At 36.9% G+C, this 27,655-nt stretch overlaps 1 protein-coding gene across 4 annotated transcripts in view; it reads right to left on the bottom strand.

Annotated features, from left to right (window-relative positions):
- Positions 1–27,655, bottom strand: part of CKAP5 (cytoskeleton associated protein 5) — a 105,915-nt gene that overhangs the window by 39,012 nt on the left and 39,248 nt on the right. For all 4 annotated transcript variants that reach the window (XM_027562461.1, XM_027562463.1, XM_027562464.1 and 1 more), the window contains exons 2-18: positions 27,502–27,595; positions 26,810–27,003; positions 24,826–25,032; positions 21,694–21,865; positions 20,960–21,092; positions 20,610–20,710; positions 18,667–18,780; positions 13,087–13,191; positions 9,135–9,224; positions 8,865–9,029; positions 8,243–8,371; positions 7,338–7,520; positions 4,575–4,688; positions 4,177–4,287; positions 3,106–3,198; positions 607–792; positions 21–115 (exon numbers count right to left, since the gene is read on the bottom strand). In XM_027562461.1, the coding sequence (XP_027418262.1) occupies positions 21–115; positions 607–792; positions 3,106–3,198; positions 4,177–4,287; positions 4,575–4,688; positions 7,338–7,520; positions 8,243–8,371; positions 8,865–9,029; positions 9,135–9,224; positions 13,087–13,191; positions 18,667–18,780; positions 20,610–20,710; positions 20,960–21,092; positions 21,694–21,865; positions 24,826–25,032; positions 26,810–27,003; positions 27,502–27,558 (2,249 nt within the window). In that variant the 5' untranslated portion in view covers positions 27,559–27,595. The remainder of the gene's footprint in view (positions 1–20; positions 116–606; positions 793–3,105; positions 3,199–4,176; positions 4,288–4,574; positions 4,689–7,337; positions 7,521–8,242; positions 8,372–8,864; positions 9,030–9,134; positions 9,225–13,086; positions 13,192–18,666; positions 18,781–20,609; positions 20,711–20,959; positions 21,093–21,693; positions 21,866–24,825; positions 25,033–26,809; positions 27,004–27,501; positions 27,596–27,655) is intronic.

The raw sequence follows: 27,655 nt of genomic DNA, 5'->3' as shown, positions 1-27,655 counted from the left end.
TTGATTTCTTTCTGACTTACCCAGAAAAACCAAATTCTTTTATTGCATTTGATAGCCAGTTCAGAGTTTCTGATTGATTCTTGGGATTCTTCTGTGAGAACGCCATTGACATAACCTGGAACAGAAAAACAAACATACGAAAAAACAAACAGATCTGAGTTTTCTCTCATATTTCTTGTAGAACCACGGCTTGACATTAAGGTAGAAGTGGACTGAGCATGCCTTTTCCGATGCTACAGCAACACCTCAGAAATGTTTCACTTGAGAAAACACGGTAAGCGGCAGCAGTGTTAAGAGCGTTCTGACAGGGCTGTGAACCAACCCTACTTCAATAAAAATTAAAAAGGAATTCCGGACAGTTCACAACTTTTCATTGGTGGTCTCTTATAATGTCATAAGAGAAAACTACTCTCATCCTTAATAGAATATTCTTGACTAAGACAATTTTAATTATCATACAACAGTTATTACTAAAGGTAAAAATTAAAATGCAGTATCAGAGTGGTTTTACTTGAGAAGAAAAGAACTAAAGTTTAACTAATAACCTTAAATTAAAACTGGGGGGAAAAGTGGGGAAACCTGAAGAAAGAGCACTCCGTCACTAACCTGTTCAGCTGTCCACGGCAACACACACGCTTCAGCTATTGCTGTCATAGCTTCTTTAGCATTGTTCCCACATTTCACATCTCCAATCTTGTCTACAAGTCCATCCAAGACGATCTGTGCTGAAGTTTTGGAAAAATTTCCCTTCTGGGCAATCAAAGCAACTATGTGAAGCTTCATTTGCATCACCTGAACAAGGGTAAGTATCAGGAAATTATAAGTAAGCCAAAGACATCTTTCTTCTGCAGGCTATGCCATGTGGCTTGTAGGATCTTAGTTCCCTGATCAGGGATTGAACTCAGGTCCTTGGCAGTGAGAACACAAAGTCCTAACCACTGAACCATCAGGGAATTCCCCCTAAATATTTATCTATTTACTTATTTTTATAGTAGCCTGCAGATGTAACAGTTAGGGACAGCTGAGAACATGACCAAACTAGAATCAAATTTTAGACCAAGAAACAAAATAATTTTTATCCTTTAATTATTATCAACTAAAGTAGCTGATTTTAAATTTTTAAATTTACAATTTTAAAGTAGCTAAGACAAAAAAACCAAACCACTCAATGTTTTAAAATACTAACAAGCAATGTTATTGTGTGAAGTTTATGAATGGAAAAACGTAATTTCTATATTCTCCTCCTCTTATGGTTATTTGCATACAGTACTGAGTGCACATTCTGAAATCCATAATAAATGACCATACAAACTCAGAGTCCTAATAAGAGTTGCCCACAAAAAAAATTACAACCCTCATGTATACACAAACATACACTGGCCCCCCGCTCTCCACCCCAGAAATTGAGAGATTTAAAGGACTTGTAGATTTTTAACAGGAGGAATGGAAGGAACTGTGAAAAACAATTTAAAGATGTTAAAGTGAAGATGGCAGATGTTTGGGATTTCAGACCCTTTTGACCATAAATGTTTTCCTTTGTCCTGTTTGAATATTTAAAAAACAGGTGTTGGCAAGGAAGCAGAGAAACAGGAGCTCAGCTCTCTTGCACTGCTAGTATGAATAAGGTTTGGCAGTTCCTCGAGAAGTTAAACACAGAGTTATCATAAGCCTTAGCAATTCTGCTTCTAGGTATGTCCATGTGTTCACATGAAAACCTGTACATGAATATTCACAGCAGCACTACTTCCAACAGCTCCAAAGCAGAAACAACGCAAATGCCCATCGACTTATGAATGGGTAAATACAATGCTACACATCCACACAAGGAATACTTATGAATGGGTAAATAAAATGTTACACATCCACACAAGGAAAACTGTTTAGCACTAAGAGACTACAGAGTTAATACATGCTGCAATATGGATGAACCTTGAAAACATTATGCTACGGAAAAGTCAGACACAGAAAGTCACATCATCCCATTTATGAAATGTCCAGGAGAAGTGATACACAGAAAAAGTAGATTAATAGTTGCCAGGGACTAGGGGTGGAGACTTGGGGAGGAATAGTGAGTGGCTGCTGATAGGTATGGGGCTTTTTTGGGGGGGCGATGAAAATATTCTAAAATTACATCGTGGTAGGAGCTGCAGAGCTATGTGAATAGACTAAAAACAGCTCCACTGTACCCTCTAAAAGAGTGCTATATGCTCAGGAAGTTATTATAAAAATAAAATATAATAAAATTGCCTCTTGTTATGGATCTAACACCCAGAGGGCTATCAGCTCAAGTCAGGTGTGCTTCCTTCAACTATGTGAGAAGCTGCATTGGGAGAATTTTAAAAGTGGTGGTGTGAGGGGAAGAAGGCAGCAAAGGAACTGCTTGGCATGGGAAACCTTTGAGCACTGGACGGCACAGATGAGGTGCTCTATAATGCAGCGCTAAGAACAGTGTGCTTGGGAACTAAGGATCCTGAATGGAGAACAAGAGGTGGCAGCACAGAAGTAAAGAGGAGACTAGCAGGGACCCAGAAATAAACCTGATACATTTCAAACTTTCATCTACCATCTAGAGGAGGAGAAAACTCTTCTCATTCTCCTTCATGTATCACTTTCCTACATCTCCCTTTACACCTACTTTTTAAGACTAGAAAATGGCACTGCTCAACTTCATCTCTAGTATCAGTTAATGAGTTAAACTGATTCTGCGGTCATTTTTTATCAGCAATTTAACGATTACATTTACTTTTTATCCAAAGAAATAAGAAAGCTATTTCATTGTTTTTCCTCTCTAGATGAGAGTAAAGGGCTTCTAGGCCCTCTAAATAATGAGAAAAATGCATGTATATGAATTAGCAAACAATAAGTATTTGTGTGTATATATACACAAATACTTATTTATACACACACACACACACACACACTCCTAAATGTACGAAGTTAGAGTTAGTGTTTAATCAAAATACATACATTCTATCATTCATTTAAAATTAGATGACACGGTGTCTGAATGACTTAAATCATTACCAAACTATACCTAATACTCCATAGGATGATGTAATGGAAATTACTTCAATAAAAGACATTAAATCTCTAATTTAAAAATACCTGAAAATTAGTTTCTTTCCATCCAGGTTTCTTGGCCAGCATCCTCACTAATGCCTGGCAAGGCATTTCAGTTCGGTCCATTAGTTCAACAGCCTTGAAGTAACACAAGATAGTAAGAGAATTAAGGGATTAAGAATGAGTTCCAAGGGAAGAGCATATCCAGAATCAAGGAAGTGTTTACCTCTAAAGGAGGGAGGGGAATGGAAATGAGGTGGGTCACAGAGAGAGCTTATTTATTTTCTGTTATAATGCTTTGTTTCTTGAGGTGGATGTTTGGCATATGGTTGTTAATAGTGATGCCACCGAAACTCTTTTTCCCCCACATTTCAGGAATTCACAAAGTTTGCCCCATGGAAAGTAACGTTAACAATTTCAATTTGCGTAGTGTATGGCAGAAACTGTTTATATATATTTTGACTTATTTGATTTTCCTAAAAATAGAGCATAGTAGAGTAGATTAGACGTGTATAAATACAGGTTTCAAAGAAGCACAAATTCAGGTCTAAATCTGAGTGGTGGATGCAGGACTGGAAGCCAGGTCTCCTGGCTGAAGTCTCAGGATTCTTTCAGTTTCTCCACACCCCTCCTCATCAGAACCAAAGAGTGTGTGCCAAAATGAACTACTGTGCTCCTGTCCAACACAGACTTTTTTTTTTAAAGAAGCTTATCATACCAAGTAATAATGTCTAGTCTTCTAAGAATCATGACAACAAAAAGGGAAACATAGAAAATCGATGAGGGGTGGTTTAAGTGAAGAGACCTGTTTGACAAGTAGGTTTAATACCATATAATATTAAAATTCATGTAAGTCTTATAATTCAGAACAAACCTAATTTTCTTGAGTAAGCACTAAGTTATGAACTGACAGAAGCCACAGAAAGCAGATGTTGAAAGATAAACCCAACACTGCTAAAAAGCAAACAAAAACGCTGCCTCATCTTTAGTTAACATCCATCAAACATGCTCACTGGTTATAAAACACAGCAATTAGGGCTAGTCCTTCACCGGCCAAGTCATCACTTCTCTATAAGGTAATTTTCTTTCACATTCAACTCATCCTCGTGCGCCCACCTTCTGGAACTCTTCCATACAGGCCAGCCTTTCCTTCCAGTTACTGCTGTCGAGAAGCTGTATACAGGTAGCAGGAAGGACAGCTGAAGCTTTTTCTTCACATACTTCGATCTGTAAGATACAAAACATTAACACTAATAATTGCTTAAGGAAACAGAAGAAAAGAATGTAGGAATACTCCAACTAAAACCACAAGGACACTCCCATAGGTGTGCTTTAGTATCTGAGGATTCTATTACACCACTATAAAGGGGAAGTTTGTCCAAGGCATGGTTTCAGTAAGTTAAAAAGGTATCAATTAACCATGTTATAGAGTTCAGCAAAGAAAGAACTCGAATCTCCTCGAAGGCACTGACTGTGTGCTGTCCCGACTGTGAGGCATGCTGTGTAAGACTGACCGAGAGCTCAGGCTCCACCATTTCTTTAGTCTCTACTGCTTTCTTGCTCTTGGTCCCAGTGCCTCCTGTGCCTCCTTGAGCAGCCGGTTTTCCCTTCTTTGGTGGCCCGCCAGGCTAAAAGTGAACAGAAAAACATTAAACCAGGTAAGGATTCAGAATAGTGATTCTTAGACATTCTTAGACAAATCTGATTAAAATGAGGGATCACCAACCGAGGGATCACTCAACCAACAACAAAAAAAACCATATTTTTTTTTGCCCACAGAATTTAGCAATTTCAAGGGTAGACTGACTTCCTGAAGATCACTCATGGGGAAATCTATAGAAGCTGTATTAAGAACCTCAAATTCTAAATGAGCTAATTGAGACTAATGAAATACAAATGATGAACTGGTTTTATACTATATGGATTTACAGATTAATTTGAGAATTAATGTTTGGTGCCTAAAATGCCTCTAGATCTTTCCTACACTAGTAAAGGACAGTTCCTGAGTTATAATATTTACTCAGTATTTGACCACAAGGAACTCCAGTAACATGAGATTATATTATTATTCACTGTAGAACTATCTGCTTTGTGAAGGAAAAGAGGTGCTGTGCCAATTTCAGTGAGTGTTCTAGTTATGTTGAAGATGGCTATCTCACTGAATTTTTTTTATTGTTTCATAAAAGTTTTCCAGATGACTTGCTTGGGTTTCCCAAGAATATACTCATATAATCTATAAAAATGATATATTTAATCATGTCAAAGTTCCATCCATTTCTTTATGGTTAACAGTTTTTATCAAGAAGACATACTGAAGTTTATTATGTTCCTTTTCAATGTCTGAAATTAGATTTCTTTTGATCTATAAAGTCAGTGATTTTTCTAATATTAATATCAAACTATCCTTGCAATCCTGGAATAAACTTCAGTTGGTCATACTTTTTATTGTACCCACTGGATTCTATCCACTAATACTCTATTTAAATATCTTGATTTATTTCACCTATATACTTTTTATTGTACCCACTGGATTCTATCCACTAATACTCTATTTAAATATCTTGATTTAAGTTTATTTCACCCCAGTTTTGAACAGTCGCAAGAAAATAGCAGTTTATAATAAGGTACAGAGTCATGGGCAGTAACATGAATATGCCAACACACATCACTCCTCTATCTATTTTGGGTATCCGTTAAGCAATGCCTAAAGGTTAAGAAATGCCTAAACCTAAAAAGAAAAAGATAAAATGACAAAGGACCAAATTAGTCTTGAACATGCAGACCTGTTCTGAAACCACTGTTATCTTGAACATACTCTGAGCTTTTAAGTGGGGTAATGAGCAAAACTAAGATGCTGGTTTGTAATCAAAGAAAACCTCTAGCACTTGCCAGTTCACATTAGCAGTAACTGTGCTGATTCAGAGTAACTACCCCATAAAGAGAAATTTATTTATTTTCTAACTGTAAAAGTAGAAATTTTTACACTCTGATTTATTACAACACCTTTTCTGGATCTTTTCCCGTAATAGTACTCTGTTTAGAGAAGTAACTCAGTTAACAAATCTTCTACTTTCTTTTTTTAAAACACATATACGTTTATTGGCTTAGTAGATTTATTGGCTGATATTGTCCTACTTATTTTTTCAAAAGAACAAAAGCAGGTCCTCCCTACCCAATCCACAGCTTATTTTGGGGGGAAGGAAAAGAATCCCTTATAAGAGAAAGCCAGCTAACATGGTAATGTTCGGCAAGATAAGAAAAGGTCTTAAGGTGTGGTGCCCAGGTCACTGTCCAGAGAGGCATGAGTTGGTGAGAAAGGAGAAAACAGCTGCCAACTCCCTATACTAGAGTACTGTAGAGACAGCATAACATGAAAGAGAGCACACAGGCTCTGTAGCTAGAGATACCTGGGTTCAAATCCCAGTTCTGCAACTCTGGATATTCAACAAATATATGCAGAATTCCTGTTGTATGCCAGAACCTCTTCTGTGCACAAGGGGTCACCCGTAATAAGCTCTCTCCCCTTGAAGGCTTGTAGTACAGTGTGGAGAGACAGTAAACAAACAGGTGAGCTGTAAGAGCACGTGCAGGACACGTAACCTTGCTGAGCCCTAGTTTGCTTTTCTGGAAAAACAGGGATCACAAAACACTTATCTCAAGGGTTATTATGACAATTAAATGAGATTAAGTAGGTAAAATGCTTCACAAAGTGAGGCTCACTAAATATTAGTTCTTTTCTCCTAATTCCAGGCTGGGGTTCAGGGCAGGAAAGAGAATCAAACTTCTAGCGTTTGCAGCAGATAACTTTATGCCTAAGAGAATCCAGTCCAGGAAAAGTGTTCACTGTAAGAAAGTCGTATTTGCCCTTGAGCATTTCCCCGCTTCTACACCACAAGGCGAGGGTGCGGGGGGGAGGCCCTGACAGAATGAAACTTGGTGCAGCAACTCTGGAGCATTATTAGCAAAATGACCAAGGTGACGTTATTAATGTTAAGTGGCCAGTCACACTATCTCATCGTTTAATGATACTTTCTGATGCCTTAAAATATACTTCCATATCTTCATTATCATTTTTATCTCTATACAGGTTTCAAATAACCAAATGTACTATTGGAATATTCTGTCTTCATTGAAATATGCTCTGCTGTATTCTGAATGTTGTAATGAGTTCATCTCTCAAATAAAATCATACTGAAGAATGACTATGAACCTGAGATCCAGACCCTACCTTACTACATTCTAGTTTTTAAGCCCCATTTTCCAAGTCATTAATTAACCTTTGCAGCAGGCGCCTTTTTTAAAGGTCCTGGTTTGGGTGCTGAGGCGTCCTTTGTGTCCTTATCTCCTGCAGCCCCTGAAGCAGCCGCCCTTCCGGGCACAGGCTTGAAATCCTTCTTGTCAGCTGCAAGTCCAGCTTTCTTACCATGTACCAGCTCTACTTTTTCTGAACATTCTTTGATCTGGAAAACAAAATTGAGATAGACATTATTGAGCCCAACTTTGAAACACAATCACCACATTACTAAGTCATTTTTAAACCACAACTACATGAGAATTCAGACAGAAAAGCTTCCTTTTCAACAACGATAAACTATCCATATTTTCTGGGCAGTAGATATTATATTTCTATGCAAAGAAAAATTTACGAAGTTTATAATGATCACATTTTTGTAGAAAACAAGTTTACGATTAGTGGGGGAAACGGGGGGAGATAATTTGGGAGACTGGGATTGACATATATACATTACTATATAAAAAACAGATAACTAATAAGAACCTACTGTAGAGCACAGAGAACTCTACTCAATACTCTAATAATCTATATGGGAAAGAATCTAATGAAGAGTGGATATATGAATAACTGATTTACTTTACTGTACAGCAGAAACCCATACAACTGTAAATCAATTATACTCCAATACAAAATTTAACACAAACAATAATCACACTTTTGGTGGTAGACATTCATATTTAGAAAGGCAATTTTCCAGATATTAGAAATGAAATTAACTTAAGACATCATTTTTACTTCTTCTAAAGATTGGTCCAATTTTATTTTTTATAATTTGAAAATATTTCTACTAATCAAGAAACTCTGATCAAAAGGACACCAGTAGACAAACCTAGAATGCACAGAGATAGGACTGCTTTCCAATTTCATTACAATCCATTATTAACCTACCTTATCAAGCTTGAGTTTGTCTACATCAGCTAAGAATGGGTTTACTGCTTTCTCACCAACCACCTTCAAAGCAGTACCTAAAGCTTCAAATGCAGCATCTCTGACTTCAGGAGCAGAATCATTGATGTGCTATAGTCCGGAAATAAGCAGAATGATCTTAATACAAGGTACTTCAGGTATTACTGATTCTACTTCAGACTGAGGGTTGTCAGATAAAGAATTTGCTTTTTACAATTCACAGAAACTAAGCTTAGCTTTCTTTTTGCCAGTTAACAGTTACTCTTCCTCTCACCCTCTATCCAAAATGCCTCACAAGCAGATGATCTTCAACGACTCTCAACTGGATGCCTGTGCTTGACCAGATTCAGCTTAATAGCTGATATCAGTTTATGGGACACATAAATAAAATTTTTAGTAGTTAGGGGAATTATAAATTTATGCTTTTCTTCAAGAATGGGAACACAAATGGTACAAGACTTTGGATTCAATTTCCAAAGCTACAAAGGGTCTGCTCCTCAAAAGACAATAACCTATAGTCACGTAGTCAGTGCATACAATTAGTAGAGAAAAAAAATCTTGCCTAGGTATAAAACAATCCCCCAATTTCAAAGAGAGTCTATACCTTCAGTAGAGCAGCACAAAAGGGCTTTAGTAAGCTCTTTGGCAGGGTAGAAGCAGTGCAGTGGCGGAAGCTTCTTGCAATAAATAGAGATGTCTGTTGCTTGATGGTTGGATTTTTATTATCCATTACTGCTAAAACATCCTCACTGATGTTCTGTAGTGTGGTCTTTAGAAAGAAAATGTGGTGAATAAGCTTTTTTCAATTGTAAAGAGCAATCAAAGTATCACACTGACAAACTTTACTTGAGACAAAACCACAAACTCAACTTACAGTAAGGAAGATTGCATCAATTGCCTCCTGCAGGGCTTGTACCACTTGAGGCTTCTTCTCTTTGAATTTCTCCAAAATGGTTGGTACAACCTTTACAAGTGAACAGTTGAAATATATTCGGGAAAAAAAATGACATACTAATTAATACATGCTACATCATGAATGAACTTTGAAAACATGATGCTAGAAAAAGATGTCAGTCATAAAGGAGCACACCACACGTGTATTATTTCATCTATGCAAAACATCAGATCCACAGAGGCAGAAAGTATACTAGTGGCTGCCAAGGTCTAGAGGGAGGGGATAATGGGGAGTGACTGCTCACAGATACAGAGTTTCTTTTTTGGGGTGGTGAAAATGTTCTGGAATTAGTGGTTATGGTAATACACCCTTATCGATATACTAAAACCACTGAATTATATACTTTGAGAAGGTGAGTTTTATAGTATATAAGTTATATCTTAATAAAACTTAATAAAACAATGTCTGGATCTACCAAAATAAACAAAAAAAAGTAAACATCTAAGTTGGATTAAAAAATCACTTCCTTTCTTAAAGGGCACAAGAATCTTATGCTGGAACAATCTTATGCCTGTACCATCACAGCAATGCTTCTCAAACTTTTGTTTTCGCATTTGTACCTTACATGCAACCTTACAATCATTTTTTATCAGTAATAACTCTTACTGGACAAAATGATTCTCAACTAAGTGGATTTAGGGTAGGGGAACAGGTATAGTGTATAATTCTTCCTCCTCACTCAAGACTCTGGTAGACCTCACTTGGACTGAGATGTCTCCTGCCCCTTTACTACACTAAAGAAAAAAGAAACAGTACCAGAAATTATAGCAAGTTTTATCAGAATAATATTTCCTATTCAAGTACTAAGTTTAGATCAGTAAATCTGAGAATTTTTATAATGCTTATTTTGTCTTATAAATTATCACTAATTCATTAAACATTTAGTGACTCCCAAGAACATGTATGGAGAAGGCAATGGCACCCCACTCCAGTACTCTTGCGTGGAAAATCCCATGGATGGAGGAGCCTGGTGCACTGCAGTCCATGGGGTCACTAAGAGTCTGACACGACTGAGCGACTTCACTTTCACTTTTCACTCTCATGCACTGGAGAAGGAAATGGCAACCTACTCCAGGGTTCTTGCCTGGAGAATCCCAGGGAAGGCAGAGCCTGGTCGGCTGCCATCCATGGGGTCGCACAGAGTCGGACATGACTGAAGTGACTTAGCAGCAAGAACATGTATTGAATATATGTAACCAGGCACTGTGCTAGCAGGCAAATTAAGGTTATTTTTTAAGATCTAAAACAATATATGGCAAAACTCAATGGCACCTCCTGCCACCCCATTTTTTAAAAAAAATTTCACGGAAGTGATACAGATCAGAAGAAATATAGTTTCCACGGAAAATATAAAACTGTTTATTTGTTTTTACTGTTTCATAACATTATTTAAGTTTCATGTGTACCACATGATAATTTGACTTATACATACACTACGGCATGCTCACTACCAAAAATCTAGTTTTAATTTGTTACCATACAATTGATTATGGCATTTGATAGTTTTTTTTTTTTTTCCTTTGTTTTATGGACAAAATCCCATGATCACACTAAGCTATCATTTAGATTTGTTTGGGGAAGGGTGCTTTAATAGTTGAGACTGAACCCACCCCCTGCCTCTCCCATCCATCACCTGAGACTTCACTCCCACTGTGTGCATGTTAGTTAGAGAGCAGGGTGTTGGGCTACAGTATTTGTTTAACCTCCCTAAGAACTGTGCAAGGTATCTGTCCTGAAAGCTGCGAATTTATGGTCTAGCAGACTTACATTATATACAGATAATGATTAACTGGGAATAAAAGAATGAGAAGTGTGACGCAAAGCAGCAAACTGAATGCTTCACCAGTGGCAACCCAGAACTGTCCCCTCACCCTGCGTCTTGTAGGGAGGCAGGGAGTTTTTTTGCTGTTGTGTTTTAAAAGCTGGAACTCAATCATGCCATATTTCCCGCTGCTGCTGAAACAATCCATAGAAGACACGCCACCTATGTGCATTGTCATGTATCTTAATGTCAGTCCTTGGCTTTACATGACATAAAATAAGTTGGTGGTTTTGTTTTAGTGTGGTAGAGATTTTTTGTTGTTTTTTAGTTTTGCTTTTACAAATGGTAAAGAGTCTGCCTGCACTGCGGGAGACTCGGGTTTGATCCCTAGGTCAGGAAGATCTACTGGAGAAGACAATGGCAACCCACTCCAGTATTGTTGCCTGGAAAATCCCATGGACAGAGGAGCCTGGCAGGCTACAGTCATGACTTCACTTTTTATCCATTTTGCCTTTCACCAATCAAAAAAATCAAGATATTTTAATAGCTGTAAAGCTAAAGTTCACTTTTACATATATTGCTAAAAGGTTGTTTATAAATAACGAAAATAAAGCTGAACCACAATAACATACTTGATATCAAACATAGTATATAATTTTAAGGGGGGACAAATACCCCAAACTATAAAGCACGAGAGATAGTCTTTATGCTGCACGCAAAAATCAGAAAGCCAGAATCAGAATTCAAACTAGAGGGCTAGGTAATCATCTATAATCAACTATAAAATTAGTAAATTAAAATGTATTTTAAGAATTGTTTTCCAGCTGAAAAATTATTTCTAATACAAAAGTATAAAATATTCTAAGCAACACAAAACTGACCAACACAAAACTGACCAAAGCTAATCAATACATTTGATAGCACACACACACACATACAGACACTATGTAATAAGTAATGAATGCTATAAAATACTGAATATAATTTTACTCCAATTTGTGATTTACATGTCTAAGGGTTGTATAGACCCTTATTTTTATTTCCCTGGTAACAAGCTAGTCACGATTTATTTTTATTTGGTAGTGTCTTGTTTTTTTTAGTTAAGTTCTCCGAAATTATTTTTAATGCTATGAGTAAGCAAGCTCTAAATACCATAACTAAGTGAGGTTAGATGTTTGCTTCACAATATAAACTGACACATGACTAGAGACTGTTAGGAGACTCTCAAGTCAATCTAGGGAATCAAATGATCAAGTGGCTAGTAAGTTAACCCTAAAGTTCAGTACAGTCAATTTACAGGAGGCTTAGCCAATCTAAGTAATACAGATAAGATTTAGAGATCAATTGACAGAAGCCAGAACTAAAGAAAACATCCCAAACTTGAGTGCTTCCAAATTTATATTCAACAAATGTCTCTAGTCAAGAGTTTCTTATAATATACTGATATATCACCAACAGTGCAACCTACATAAAACATCTCAAGTATGTGAAAGTGAAAGTCGCTCAGTCGTGTTCGACTCTTTGCAACCCCATGGACTATACACAGTCCGTGGAATTCTCCTGGCCAGAATACTGGAGTGGGTAGCCTTTCTCTTCTTCAGTGGATCTTCCCAACCCAGGAATCAAACCCAGGTCTCTTGCATTGCAGGCAGATTCTTTACCAGCTGAGCCATCAGGGAACCCCACCTCAAGTATATAAGTAAACTATTATTTTTTAAAATAGAAAAACACTATACATTTTATACATTAATCTCATTTCTGGTTTTATACTGCCTTTCCTATTCTCATTTTTACTCTGTTCTGGTTATCACAAGTTATATTTCATCCTGTTATACTGTACATCGTATTTTAAGAGCAAAACAGGATATTAGTAAGTAAATGAATAAGCAAATCAACTCAATTAAGTACTTTAGGTCAAGTGCCTGATTTTCTACATAAAGCTAGTAAATTTAGTTACAACTGACATCTTTATTGTAAAATAAATGTTTTAATGAGCTATGCTTAGTACTAATAAAACTTATGCCAAAAGCTGTTTTAAAGCATAAAGCAAATTAGCCATCCATTTTTGATAAAACTGTTAATCTATATCGAAAAAGGAGTGTTACTTACGTGTCCTGCATATTGTCCAAATTTCTTTCTTAGCCCAACAGCCAGGCCAGTAAGACATTTTGCTGCCAAAGCTACCAACATGACATTGGTGTCCTTTCCAACAACCTACAAAGGGTGGAAAAAAAGGAAAACAAAGGAGTCACAGTCCCAAAGAAGAAGAGTAAAAATTTACTCTTAAAAGAACTCTGAAAGCTATTATGTAATGGGCAGCCAACTTTGTTCTGTACAAGTGGAAAGATTCTTCTTTGACAATATAAAATTTGGGAGCTTCTCTTCCTTATGTCTAGTCTCCTACCTTAAAGCTCTACCAACAAAATATACGTACAACCACATCAAATCTTTAACTCCCCACTGGTGGTAGTCTGGGCTGTCAGCACTGCACAACTGTGCAGGCGACTCTCATACTGGCAGCAAAGCTGGAGGCCTCTTGACTTTGCTTTGGGGAAGGGAAAGTCAAGACAGTATCTCTGCAAGACACCATGGAGTAGCAGCTCTAACATTTATACCCAAGAAGCACCAGTAGAAGTGCTGTTGGTACTTTCAAGAAGCTGATGAGATGTAAACTATTTTTATAGGATGGATAACAACAAGGTCCTACTGTATAGCACGATCTCTATATTCAGTGTCCTGTGATAAACCATAATGGAAAAGAATGTTTAAAAAAAAAAAAAAAAAAAAGGAAGTGGATGAGGATTCTAAATTGCAAATACCTCTGCAACCATTCCTGAGGGGGCTTACGGCCTTGCAGCTGCCGTTTTAGTTCCCTAGTGACCATCTGGCTTGTATTCAGAGTCTCTCATCAGAGTGTCCTCCAGCAGCGTTAATACTACCACCCTCCTACAGCATACCCTACAAAACCCAGAACTTAGCAAAACTCATAGGTAGTAGCTGAATTTGTATCAACTTAGCAAGACAGTGACTACTATTGCCTCAGTTCCTTTCTGCTAGGATTTTACTGTGGTTTACTGTTCAAGCCAGCTGATGCTAAAAGGATGCTTTACTTTTAAGTGCCCCCAAATCTTAGCTTTTTCATGCTTTCCCCAGGTAGAAGAAATACTTTCATTCTATTTTGGATTTTATCCCTAAGATCTGGTATTTCATGAGCAGAACATTTCATTCCAGATTCCCTGAATTAAAGAACCCTAATGCACAGCATTATGCATAGCAAGACAGTCCTATATATATACATTCCCTACCGAGGAGTAAGGATTAAAAGACCAACATTTATTAAAAACAAATTAGATGCTATAATTTTATAGGTGCTTTATAATCTTTATTCAATTTTTACTCTATAAAATAAGTACTATTATTATCTCAATTTTGTGGATTTCAAAAATTAAATAGAGATTAATACGTTCAAGATCACAGAGTTGGCAAATGGTAGTGCTGTGATTCAAACTCAGTCTGCTTTGACCCCAAAGCTTTTGCTATCTTTACTAAAGCACATTCTCCTTCTAAACTCATGGCAAATTTATTTTCCTTATGAGAAGATGAGACCAGGGTCCTAATAAATGTTTTGTAAAATCTATAATTAAGTCTAGGTATTAAAATTCTATTCATTTTTGTATTGAACATATTGGCATTTGTGTCTGGCTTATTTTTCTTTACTAAAACATCTCTAAGGTATTATTTACATGCTAGATTTTGTATTTAGCATCTGAACATATATTCTAGAAAAGGTTATCAAAAACATGCTAGACCCCATTGCAAGAGATCCTACTTCAATGAATTTGGGATTGGATTTGGACATCAGTATTTTAATACATTCAAAGGTGCTTTTGTTATACTGGCCTAGTTAAACGACATCATTCAATCGAATTCTTAAGAGACTATCTAACATTACCATAAGAGCAGTAGCCAGTGGAAATTGAATCTTAGACACTGATGACCCCTAATGCAAAGTTTTGAAAAGGATCTTGTGAACCTATTATAGTTCAGGATATAGCAAAAGACTGAGTGCATTTATTGGTAAGTGATGAACCAGGCATACAGTACAATATTTGCCTATTAACACTCATTCTCACCCATTCCAGTTTGACTAAACAAGTGGTTCTTAACTGGGAAACAGGAATGGGGAAAACGGAAAAGTGTTTATTTTTAAGAAAAACAGTGTACACGGAGGGACTCCATTTCAGGGTTGAAGAAAAAGTCAGTAATTCTGTTTGAGATCAGGGAAAGAAAAGTTATAGCTCACAATGTTAATTTAATCTAAATAATGGGAACTGCTCTATAATTAAAATTGCTGTCACTTCTACCTAATTGATTTTAAGTAATAATCAATTACTACTTATCTTTAACTAGTAATGTGACCCACTAAACAGTAATCAAAACAAAAACACTGTTGACAGACAATACAAACAGGGCCACGGCCACCAGAAGTCTACCGCTACAACAAAGCGTGGCCCCTGCCACCCTGACTAAGGAGCCCACGTGCAGCAATGGGGATCCAGTTCAGCCAAAAACAAGTAACAAATTTTTAAAAAATTTTTAAAAGAAATTATTTCAGTAACACTGTGAGGAATTTCAAAATGAGTAGCTTTTTACTACTTGTATTTAAGGAAAAAAACTGGGAAATTAGTAAGATTACTTGACAAAGACAACAGAGAGAAGAGACTATGGAGGGAAGAGGGATGGGTCCACAAAGACCAATTAAGTCAATATAACATGGATCTGGGGCTGGACATGGGGTGGGGGCGTGGGGAGAGAAGGATAAGAGTGGGATTAGCAGATGCAAAGTAGCATACGGAAGGTCAATAAACAATAAGGTGCTACTGTACTGAACAGGGAACTACATTCAATTTCTTGGGATAAACTATAATGGAAAAAATATTAAAAAGAATGCATATATATATATGTATAACTGAATCACTCTGCTGTACAATAGAAATTAACACAACACTATAAATCAACTATATAATAAAACAAAAACAATATGGATATGAAGTTTATTTTGTCTACAAGTAACTAAAATAGAAAATAGAAAAACAAAAATATCATGTTTCATGTTAATTTATATTGACATTAATTTTTCATGGTTTTAAATATTTTAGCCACAAAATTAAGTTTCTTTTTACTGGTTTGTAGCCTCTGATTGACTGCCCCAACTCCACCATGTGAAGAGGGAAAGACGTGCCTCCTGCTACCATAAGATCTCACACAGATCCACTGTTTATGTCTACCCAGATATAAAAATCCATGACCTTCTCTGTATAGAACACAGTGAAAGTTTATATTCACAGTCACAAAACCAATGGAAATCACAGAACAGTTTTCATCTGAAAAGCTAATATCCTAAGAAAATGCATGTAGAGAACATCAATTATTAACATTCCTGATTTCAATTAACATTCCTGATCATTACATGAGGAAAAACAAAAGCTTTTATTTGAGGCATTGAGAATTCAGTGCAATATATCATGTTTCCATAAGATTCCTGATTTTAAAAATTATATGCTAGAACTTACAGAGAATCTGAAGCTCTCTTCAAGGTCACTAGAATCCCTCTTACTGCCTTCTACCCTTCCTCTTTCCTCCTAGGCTCCAGGTTGGTGAATCTTTTCCCTAGGGCCATTCCCTTTTAACAACAGTCAGTCCTTTGTAACTGCAGATTCCGGAGGCCAACAGTACTCATTGCACTATGCCCTTTTATACAAGGAACTTGAGCAGATTTTAGTGTAGATGGGAGCTCCTGGAACCAACCCTCTGCCCCCCTTTTCCCCCAACCTGGGGCTATTGAGAGATGACTGTAGTCTTGCCTGGGTCTGTGGCTCTTCAAGATAGATGACAGAGGAACAATGATTTTGACAAATTATATCCCTGTCTCCAAATCCTACTTGGAGGAAAGCAAAGGAAGACTAACTATGAGAAAATACAGTCCAGCCTCATTATTCACGAATTTCACATTTGCAAATTCATCTATCCATTAAAATTAACTGATAAGCCCCAAATCAATAATCGAGGCACTTTCCTGGTTACTCACAGATAAGCACAGAGCTGGGAAAAATCTGAATTGCCTGATATGCACATTCCCAGCTGAGATGAACAATGCAATACTCTGCCTTTGTCTTTTAGCTCTTACACTGTAAACAAGTGTCTTTTTCATAGTCTAGTTTACTGCCATGGGTTTTTTCCTGCATTTTCGTGCTTTTGGTTGGTGCTCCCACTGTTTAAAGTGACCCACAAGTATAGTGCTGAGGTGCTCTCTGGTGTTCTTACATGCAAAAAGGCAGTGATGTCTCTTTCAGAGAAAATAAATGTGTTAGGCAGACTTTGTTCAGGCATGAGTTATACTGCTGTGAGTTCAATGTTAAGGAATCAATCACATATAGTGAATAAGACATCCTCAAACAGAATAAAACAAGGTTATGCATTGATCAGTTGATGAAAATGTGATCATAGGGCTGCAGGACCTTAACCCTGTATATTCTCTTGGAGCAATGGTTCAGCATTTGCTAATTCAGTGTTTGTGGTGACATTATAGAATATAACTACTATGAATAATGAGAATTACTCTACTTACATATTCATTTAATTAAAGAGTAACCTCCCTCACCCCCCACCATGCTGCTGCTGCTGCTTCTGCTAAGTTGCTTCAGTCGTGTCCGACTCTGTGCGACCCCATAGATGGCAGCCCACTAGGCTCCCCCGTCCCTGGGATTCTCCAGGCAAGAACACTGGAGTGGGGTGCCATTGCCTTCTTCAATGCATAAAAGTGAAAAGTGAAAGTGAAGTCGCTCAGTCGTGTTCGACTCTTAGCGACCCCATGGACTGCAGCCCACCAGGCTCCTCCATCCATGGGATTTTCCAGGCAAGAGTACTGGGGTGGGGTGCCATTGCCTTCTCTGCCCCACCATGCTAATCCTCTATTAATTTCAAGCTGAAGAAGCAAATAAAACATTTTATCCTTGCTATATTCAAGAAGGCGCCTTAAAAAAAAAAAAGGAAGACACCTTCAGTCTCTTAAGCTCTATTAAAACGACATCCACAAGTGTCTGACCTGACTTACAGATTTTATGAAAAGCCACTACATACAAAAATATCCACCCCAGCATTCAACTTGCTTGGAACTAAGTAATACCAAAGAGTATTTTCTAAAATATTTCTTTCTTATTTAGTACTTACCTGCTTTATAACTGACCACATATCCCCAGGTCCTGTGCTTCACTTTACATGTTAATAATGTGGTATCACTTACTACCTACCTAATGAAAAATACTCTTCACATCTAATATTTGTTCCATTAAAAACACCCAATTTAAAAAGCTCATTCTGTAGAATTATAAAACTAGAATATTTTGTTCTAGATCAGCAAGATTCTCTATTTCTTAACGTTTGTGTATGCTATCAAATAGCATATTTACAGTCAAAGTGATAATTAACAAAGATTAAAAACCAATCCCTCTAAACTAAGACCAATCATTTTAAATAATCCTTAAAAAAATATGTATGCATATAATTAAAAAACAATCAACAGTGTTCCCTAAATGGCGGTGCTAACTGTGATAAAAAAGATGACTGATGAAGAAAAATAACGGCCTGGTCTGTTGTTGGGATACCAATGCTGAAACTCCTCATATTTACCTTCTTCAAAGCTTTTACTAAATCTGCATAATCGCCTGCTTCCAGTTTGGGGTTTTTCACTAGTACTTCCACAGCTTCCAGGGCTTCTTTTCTTTCTTGCCATTTTTTTGCCTCCTACAAGACACAATATGAGTCACGTGGAGAACAGAAAACAAGAAAGCAAAACAAAAGTCTATTTCTTTCGTGCTACTAATTCAAAGATATCTGTTTTTTTGTTTTTTAGAAACTTTCTAAAGCTAGTTAGAAATCAACATTACAAAACTATGTAGCCAAGCAGAATGTTAAATTCATGTGTATAAAATTTTGTTCATATGTAAAAAGTATTTTTGTAACATTTCATAATCCTAATGTTCTACAATAAATAAGCATGATGAAACACCACAGATCGTTCTTCTCATTTTCTAGGTAAATTTTAAGCAAGTGTTAAACAGAAAACACTAATAGAAGTATTTCTAGCATATCTCACAGTAGCACATCTACAGGAGAGAGGAATTTCTATACTGATAACATTAGAAACACCAGACAAGAACAAACATATAACCAACAACCAATACTGTTCTAATTCTGGATATCAGTTTTCCTAACTGTAGGTATAGTGTTATTTTTTTTTGTTTCCTTTGTGGTCATAAAGTAGAAAATGCTTCACTAGAATTTGAATTCGAATATTCACTGTTGGAAAGAACTAGGGATACAAAGATGACAAATGCGTCATCTTGGAGGTAATTATAATTCACTTCAATTTATCAAATATATATTTGTTCATCAGAAGATAACAGAATACCCAAGGAGCTGATAGTAGAGATAGATCTTCAATAAATAACTATCAGGTCATGACCACGGGGAAAGGAGAAGTACAAGCTGCTTTGGGATAGCAAAGGATTTAACTCAGTTTAGGTTATCAGGTAAGACCTCTTCCCCAAAGTGATGCTTAAGGTGGGATCTGGATGATGAAGAGATACTATGGGGTAAATGGGAACGGGGGGAAATAGTGTTATAGGCAGAAAGAACAGCATATGACAAAGCCCAGAGTTTAGGGTGGAAAAAAAGTCTGGTGCGTTTGATACCAGGAGAAATTCAGTATGACTGGAGCGTGGGAAGTGACAGCAATTAGACATGTGGCTGGAAGGTACATGGAGGCCTCAAAGGTACCATACATTGCCTCAATGACTACAGTATGATTTCAAACATCATCTTAAAACCCATGGAAGCCATTGAAAGATTTTAATAAGGCAATAATATAGAAAGATTTCCATTATCAGAATGAAAATGACACTTCTAATTATACTATGAAATATAATGGGAAGGAGGCAAGAGCAGACAGGGAGTCTTGTGGAAGATACTGCAGCATATATGGCAAGAGCTGATGATAATGGTTGGGACAAGACTTTCTCAGTTGGGGGTAATTTTGACTCTTGGGGTATACCTGGCAAAGTCTGGAGACATTTTTGATTGTCATGACTTGGAGGAATGGTATTATTAATACCTGATTGATAAAGGTCAGAGATGCTGCTAAACATCCTACAGTGTACAGACAATCCCCGAAACAAATATCTGGCCAAAAAATGTCAACAGTGTCAAGTTCAAGAAACCTTGGGGAAGGGAAAAAAAAAAAAGCAGTTACCCTTGGGTAGAGAAAGAAACCCTGGGGATGGAGAAAAGAGAATGAATTTGAGATATATTTAAAGGTAAGACCAGACAGAAAATGAGGAAAAGTTAAAAGTCAAGAATAATGTTTGGGTTTCTGGCAAGATGTGAAAAAATGGACTAATGTAGGCACTTATTCAAACTAGTATGGGAACCAAGAAGAAACCACTGACTCATTCTAACAGGGGAGATATGGTGGAAGAGGGTGCACCAGGAAGAGGGCTCAGCAGGGCATTCTCCAACAATATTCAAGTAACTATTAAACATGAAATAAATCAAAGAAGTTTACCATTACTTACAATTTTGTCATAAAAGTCTTTGGGAAGCTTGGAAAGAATTTCTACTGCTTCCAAAAGCTCATAAGCATCTATCTGTGGTACCTCATCACCATCGTCACCACCTTCCGGGAGGAAAACAAAACAAACCTTAAAAATGGATGAAATGGTTTTACTTACCAAACAGTCGTCAGTTGTCCTTTCACACTCCTGATGCAATCTTGCCACAGGAGGGACCAGAATTATTAATCCTACAAACAACTTGTATTTTATCAAATGGCGGTCCTATAAAATTTACCTTGTGAACACAGGTTCCTGTTACAGGGCCAGTCTTGCTAATTTTTTACAGAAACCAGTGTTGATAAGTGGCTTACCTCCCTCAGCATCTCCACCAGCAGACTGTTGCTGTTCCAATTTAGCTTCTAGTTCTTGCTGGGAACGCAGAAACCTAGCTGGTCTAGGAGCACCTGTTGGCAGCTTGACCCACTCTTCTTCTAGTTCTTTCAACTGCAAATACCATAAAATATTTTAAAAACGTATCTAGATCTCTGCTATTAGAGAACGTATTTATATTTACTAACAGACCTGAACCCAATTTCTTATTTATGCGGCTCTAATAAGGCAAATCAGAAAAGATAAACTTAAATTGTGTACATTTTGTAGTAAAAGTCAAACCAACGTATACCTACTACAATGAAGATGTGTGACTAAACAGTTAGAAAAGAATAAAATCCACTTTTTAAGACACTCTTATTATTTCATGAATTCACATATATTTGCATCAAATAGTACCTCTAAAACCAACCGAAATATAAAAAATAAGTAGAATCCATTCTGTTCAAATGGATATTAAGTCCTACAGTATTATAAAAGGATCTTTTAAACTGTTATAGTTTTGACACTAACATACTGGTATCACAGAATACACAGTATTTAACTTGAGTGGACAAAAGTAACAGCAGAAACAGGTATGTTTGGAAAAAACAGATTTCAAAGTAAAGAATGAAAAATAATTATTTGTAAGGATAAAATATCAACAACAACGACAGGAAGGAGCTATCTCCATATCAACCTTATATAAAGGCAACCAGAAAACGTAGTGCCTTACCTGGACAGGGTTTATGTTTTGTAACGGGGGTCTCAGAGCATCTCGAATCCATCTATAAATCTCTACAGCAATTAATTTGGCTTCATCTCGAACAGCCTTCTCTCGAGATTCAAAGAGTTTTGGCAACACTTTGATAATTGGCTTCAGTAAGATGATTTTGGAACCGAATTCACTGGAATTAAAAATTGGGGGGAAAAACCTGTCACCATTGGAGAAGGCAATGGCACCCCACTCCAGTACTCTTGCCTGGAAAATCCCATGGACGGAGGAGCCTGGTAGGCTGCAGTCCATGGGGTCGCTAGGAGTTGGACATGACTAAGAGACTTCGCTTTCACTTTTCACTTTCATGCATTGGAGAAGGCAATGGCAACCCACTCCAGTGTTCTTGCCTGGAGAATCCCAGGGACGGGGGAGCCTGGTGGGCTGCCGTCTATGGGGTCGCACAGAGTCGGACATGACTGAAGTGACTTAGCATTAGCATGCACTATGCTTGGGTAAAATATTAACTTGAATTCACTCAAACTCAGTTTTATATCTATATACAATAGGGACATATATAGGTCAAGTTTTTTTCAGGGAAGAAGAAAAAAGGAACTTATAACAACATCTGTATTTAGATGCCATTCTTCCAAGAATGTTATTTAATGTCCAGAGTCCAAAATAATACTACCATTTAAAAACTTTCTAGGTAATCAGTCTAGGAATTACTTAAATCTAAAATAGACCAACACTCATGTAACATCTTAAATATATATGTATGTACATATAAAAGCTTAAAATACAAACAAATCAATTTATAAATAGTTAAATGAGTGAAATTTATTTTTAATAATCTTTTATTAACTTTCTATGTAATTATGGGGATTCACTCTGCTTGACAGATCACTAATCCTGGCAGTGCGTCTTTCATTCAAAATACAATGGAAACAGTGTCAGACTTTATTTTGGGGGGCTCCAAAATTACTGCAGATGGTGATTGCAGCCATGAAATTAAAAGATGCTTACTCCTTGGAAAAAAAGTTATGACCAACCTAGATAGCATATTGAAAAGCAGAGATATTACTTTGCCAACAAAGGTCCATCTAGTCAAGGCTATGGTTTTTCCAGTAGTCATGTATGGATGTGAGAGTTGGACTGTGAAGAAAGCTGAGTGCCAAAGAATTGATGCTTTTGAACTGTGGTGCTGGAGAAGACTCTTGAGAGTCCCTTGGACTGCAAGGAGATCCAACCAGTCCATTCTGAAGGAGATCAGCCCTGAGTGTTCTTTGGAAGGAATAATGCTAAAGCTGAAACTCCAGTACTTTGGCCACCTCATGCAAAGAGTTGACTCATTGGAAAAGACTCTGATGCTGGGAGGGATTGGGAGCAGGAGGAGAAGGGGACGACAGAGGATGAGATGGCTGGATGGCATCACTGACTTGATGGACTTGGGTCTGGGTGAACTCCGGGAGTTGGTGATGGACAGGGAGGCCTGGCACGCTGTGATTCATGCAGTCGCAAAGAGTCGGACACGACTGAGAGACTGAACTGAACTGAACTGACTGAAAGCTAACATAGACAGCTTGAGGAAGCTCTGGAACCAAGGACTGAACAGTTCGGCCCGAAGGTTCCATAAAGTCCCAGAGAGCTATCTAGTAGTTCTACTATAGATTCTGAGATGCTTTAGAATAAATACAGAACCATAGAGGGATGGGAATAAACAACATCTATTAGGAAAACATAAGAAAGATTACCTAACTTGTTTTTTTTCCCTACCTTTATTCTCCCAGTCAGCTTAAAAATGAAATAGCCAGAGTTTACAGAATTCCAGATTAGAAACTTTTAATTTTAAGGTAGAATATAGTATGATATATATATATATATATATATATATATATATATATCTTTTATTAAGAAACCAATTACTAAGGATAGAACTGACTTCCCAGGTGGCTCAGACGGTAAAGTGTCCGCCTACAATGCGGGAGACCTGGGATCAATCCTTAGGTCGGGAAGATCTCTTGGAGAAGGAAATGGCAACCCACTCCAGTATTCTTGCCTGGAAAATCCCATGGACGGAGGAGCCTGGTGGGCTACAGTCCACGAGGTCGCAAAGAGTTGTGTCCAATTCACTCACTCAATCTTGACAATGCATCAAGTCACTAAATTTCTAAAATGATAGTATATCTATTACACTATAATAGGTTAGGAATGAGGAAAATTTTATCACAAAAGAATCTAAGTAAAAGCCAAATTTTATGAAAGAACATTATGAACGAAGTGAAAGACAAAGTTTACAGACTTATAAACTGAAGACAGCTTAACAAATTTAAGAATTTTGATACTTTCATGTAAGATAAACACCAAAGGAAGCATATTCTGCAAGAAATAGGTCATATACAAAATCAAAAGAGAACTGAATTGGGAAGATCTTCACACCCATAGGTCACACATTTAGGATTTCATGAGAGCTGCTTTCTGAAGTATCACATGTAGATGTATTGGGGACAGGATATCAGATGAGAAGGACTGCGAGATAAGAACAAACTACTGGTTTGTCTAATTCAGACTTTCATAGAAAATTACAGCCGCTTGTTCCTGAAAGAGATCCCATTCATGAAAAACTTCACTGTCAAACAACATGAAATCCTAGGGTTGAAAATAACGTATTACATAAAAGTTATTTCCTATTTCTGTTGCTATGCCTCTGTTTAAAAGCACACAGCATTTCCTTCTATTTTAAAAGCAGATAAATGAAGGTTGCTTTAGCCAACAACTATGTCTTTAGCCAGCATTTCAAAGTACATACATTTATGCTTGAGGATAAGAGAAAAAGAGCTGTTAAATACCCTGAGGAGTGCTTTTCCAGGAAAAAGTCAATTCATAATCTTAAAACAGGTCAGAAATATACCCCATTCATCTTCCTTAGAAAGAGATTTAGATAAATTAACTATGCAACACACTTCAAGGCTAAAATTACTGACTACAAAGTATCAAGCCTAAAGAATGGCTCTGGTTTTTTCAGGTCACTTTTCTGGTTAGTATGGCCTGCCAAGTCAACCCCAACAGTTTTCATTTCTGTTTAAACCAGGTAGCCAAACTCAATTGAGAGATTATAGTCAACAGAATCGAAGCAAAAAGAAAAGGTCTTACCTTAAGGCTTTCCTCAGTGTCTCTATACAGGCCACAACGATCTTGGGATTCTTATTGTCCAGGCCTTTCAGCAGCTCCTCTTGTACAGCTTCTCCTTTCTCAATCTCTATGTACATTAGACAAATCTCCATGCCTAGCTCCTTGGCTTTGGCTTTGGGTTGGTTGAATACTTTACTTACAACACCTGACACAACCTCTCCCGTGGTTCTGTAACATATAGATTACAAACAATAGCAACCATGCTCATAAAAGCACACGTGAGTGGAAAGAGCTGGAAAGGCTCATGCAAAGTGGGGGAAACAAATACTTTTTTAAAAAAACACTTAGAAATAATGTAAATGAGACTCTAAACATTTATATTCAAGAACATTAAAAAAAAACTTATGCAAACTATTTCCATTTAAGACATGTCACAGCAGATCAGTTTCTATTTATACAGAGAAGAAATTTAAATAAGAAAGCAAAAATACCTTGAAATCTCACTACCCAGAGAAAACTACTTTCAACTTTATGGTATCCATCCTTCTAGACTTTTCTATATGCACATATAAACAGATACACATATATTTTATAAAAATAACAGAGTTCTTGCTTTTTTTTGGAAAAATTTTAAAAGTCATTTTAAACACTTTTTAGGACAGAGAATTTCTTCACAGAAGGAATGGATATGCACCTTTAATAACAAAAGGCTGCTCCTGACTCCTTGGCAAGACTTTACAGTATCTTTATTGCTTTGAGTCTCTTCTAAATTAAATGAAACCTGTACTGCTGGAAATTAGAGAAACTGAGTGGGTTTGGATCACACACAGCATTTATCAAAAAGTATCCAGTATCAGAAGAAAAATGAAATTAAAAAAGCAACTGTCTCACTGATGGCAAGGGAAAGTTGGTGATGCTGGTTAACGAAACTGTCAAATTAATGACTGTCTTTCTAGGTATAAATTTTGAGGTGAGTCAAGTACATATTGGTGTCTTCTTTATCTATACTGGTGTCTTCTTTATCCATGGGTTCTTCACCTATGGATTCAACTGAATTCAGGTCAAAAATATTTGGATAAAAAAATTCTGGAAAGTTCCAAAAAGCAAGAGCCATGCAGCCAGCAACTACTTACACATCATTTACATTGTAGTTAACAACTGATTACATAGTATTTATACTGTGTCAGGTATTAAGAGTAACCTAGAGATGGAAGATGGATGTAGGCTATATGTCATATGCAAATATTAGGCCATTTCATGTAAGGGACTTGAACATCTGTAATTTTGCTATATCCTAAGGCATGGGGGGGTACGGAGTTTTGTCCTGGAAATAATTCCCCTGGAGACACTGAGGGATGGATATACATATTTCTTGTGCAATTAGGTCAAGGGTCCCCGTTTTTTTTCAGTATGGAGGACTCCTTTCAATGACATAAAGACCAGTGTTAGAAAAGTCATGTTTATGAGGTATGGGAGACTGGAGTGACTAGATACATCTATCAACCAATAAACTGGGAGTTACAGAGGTTGTAACTTACCTCTCCTAAGAGAGAAAAATGTCTAATGACCATAGGGAGAAAGATGTGACTCTAAGATGACGCAGCCTGGAACCATTGTTAAGAAAAAGATTTTAGTAATGCTCAAATGTTTTCAGTGAAATTCTGATGCGTTTACTAACCACCTCAGTTTCTTCTAAAAATTTTTCCTCTTAGAGTAATTCTCATACAAAAATCTCAGCAGGAGAGAATCACTTGCTCATCAAACCCTAAGGAAAAAACTCAAGTGTCTGATTTCTAATTTGCTCCTCTCTAAAGATCTCATGTACCATTTATACTTCTGAGAGCAGATAAAGACTGAATGAGAAACAAGAGTCAAGGAGCTATGAAAGTTAAGAAATGAATATCCTCCAAAAGTGCTAAGCACAGTGATCCATAAAAATACATAATTAATCCATGTAGCACCAGACAGGGGTTTTTACCAGAATAGTTGGAAAGAAAGTACTTACTTTCCTGCTACATGGGCATTTTCAACATAAACAAGTGCAGCTTCTAATCCTTTCAACTGAACCACTGCATTGGAATCCGTCACAAACTTTTTGATCAATCCTAAAAATTTGGACCATTCTGGGCTCTTTTCATCTTTTATTTTCTGGAAGATCTTCAGGGCTTCTTCATACCCACTTAATCTTGCTTTCCACAGCTAAAAGAAAAGTATTTTGAAACAATTGAAACAAAACAAAATTTACTGATACTATCATCTACTATTGGGGGTGGGGGTGGTGGTGACTATCTTATACCAGGTAATTTGAACAAAGGATCCCAGATTAGAAACAAAAACGAAGCTTAAGAAATCCAGACAGTTGATTTTCTTTCTTTTTAAAGATTAGCTAATAAACTTTTTCTTGTGTTTAATATTAATGCTATTCTACCAAAGCCTTCTAGAATTCATAAACTGGCCACTATAAATGTATCACACTTTGTATCCAAGTATTAGTCATTATTTCTTTGTAACAGGACATTAAAGAGGTAACAATTCAAACATGAGACAGTTTCCTACTCAAAGTGTCCAATCTCCAAAGCAGGCTGTTTTTCTGGTTGTATTGTGTAATCATTCAGCAGCTTTATACTACACTATGCAGTATAACTGCTGACAAAACAAGCCAATGACAGTAAAATTTGAGTTCCAGAAGAGTCTTACCTTGTGTTCACATTTCTGATCAACCGGCAGTTTCATCCACTCACTGTCATCTCCCATCGTGCTTCCAGTTTCTCCGTAGAATTAAGAGTAATTCCTGGTCAGATAAACATCGGAATCCATTAACTCTAGCAACCAAGCTCTCTTTTATCAAGCA

This window comes from Bos indicus x Bos taurus, chromosome 15 (assembly GCF_003369695.1).
Source record: "Bos indicus x Bos taurus breed Angus x Brahman F1 hybrid chromosome 15, Bos_hybrid_MaternalHap_v2.0, whole genome shotgun sequence".
NCBI lineage: Eukaryota > Metazoa > Chordata > Mammalia > Artiodactyla > Bovidae > Bos > Bos indicus x Bos taurus.
Note: the sequence above shows the minus strand (reverse complement) of the source record. Positions and strands in the feature narration are given on the sequence as shown.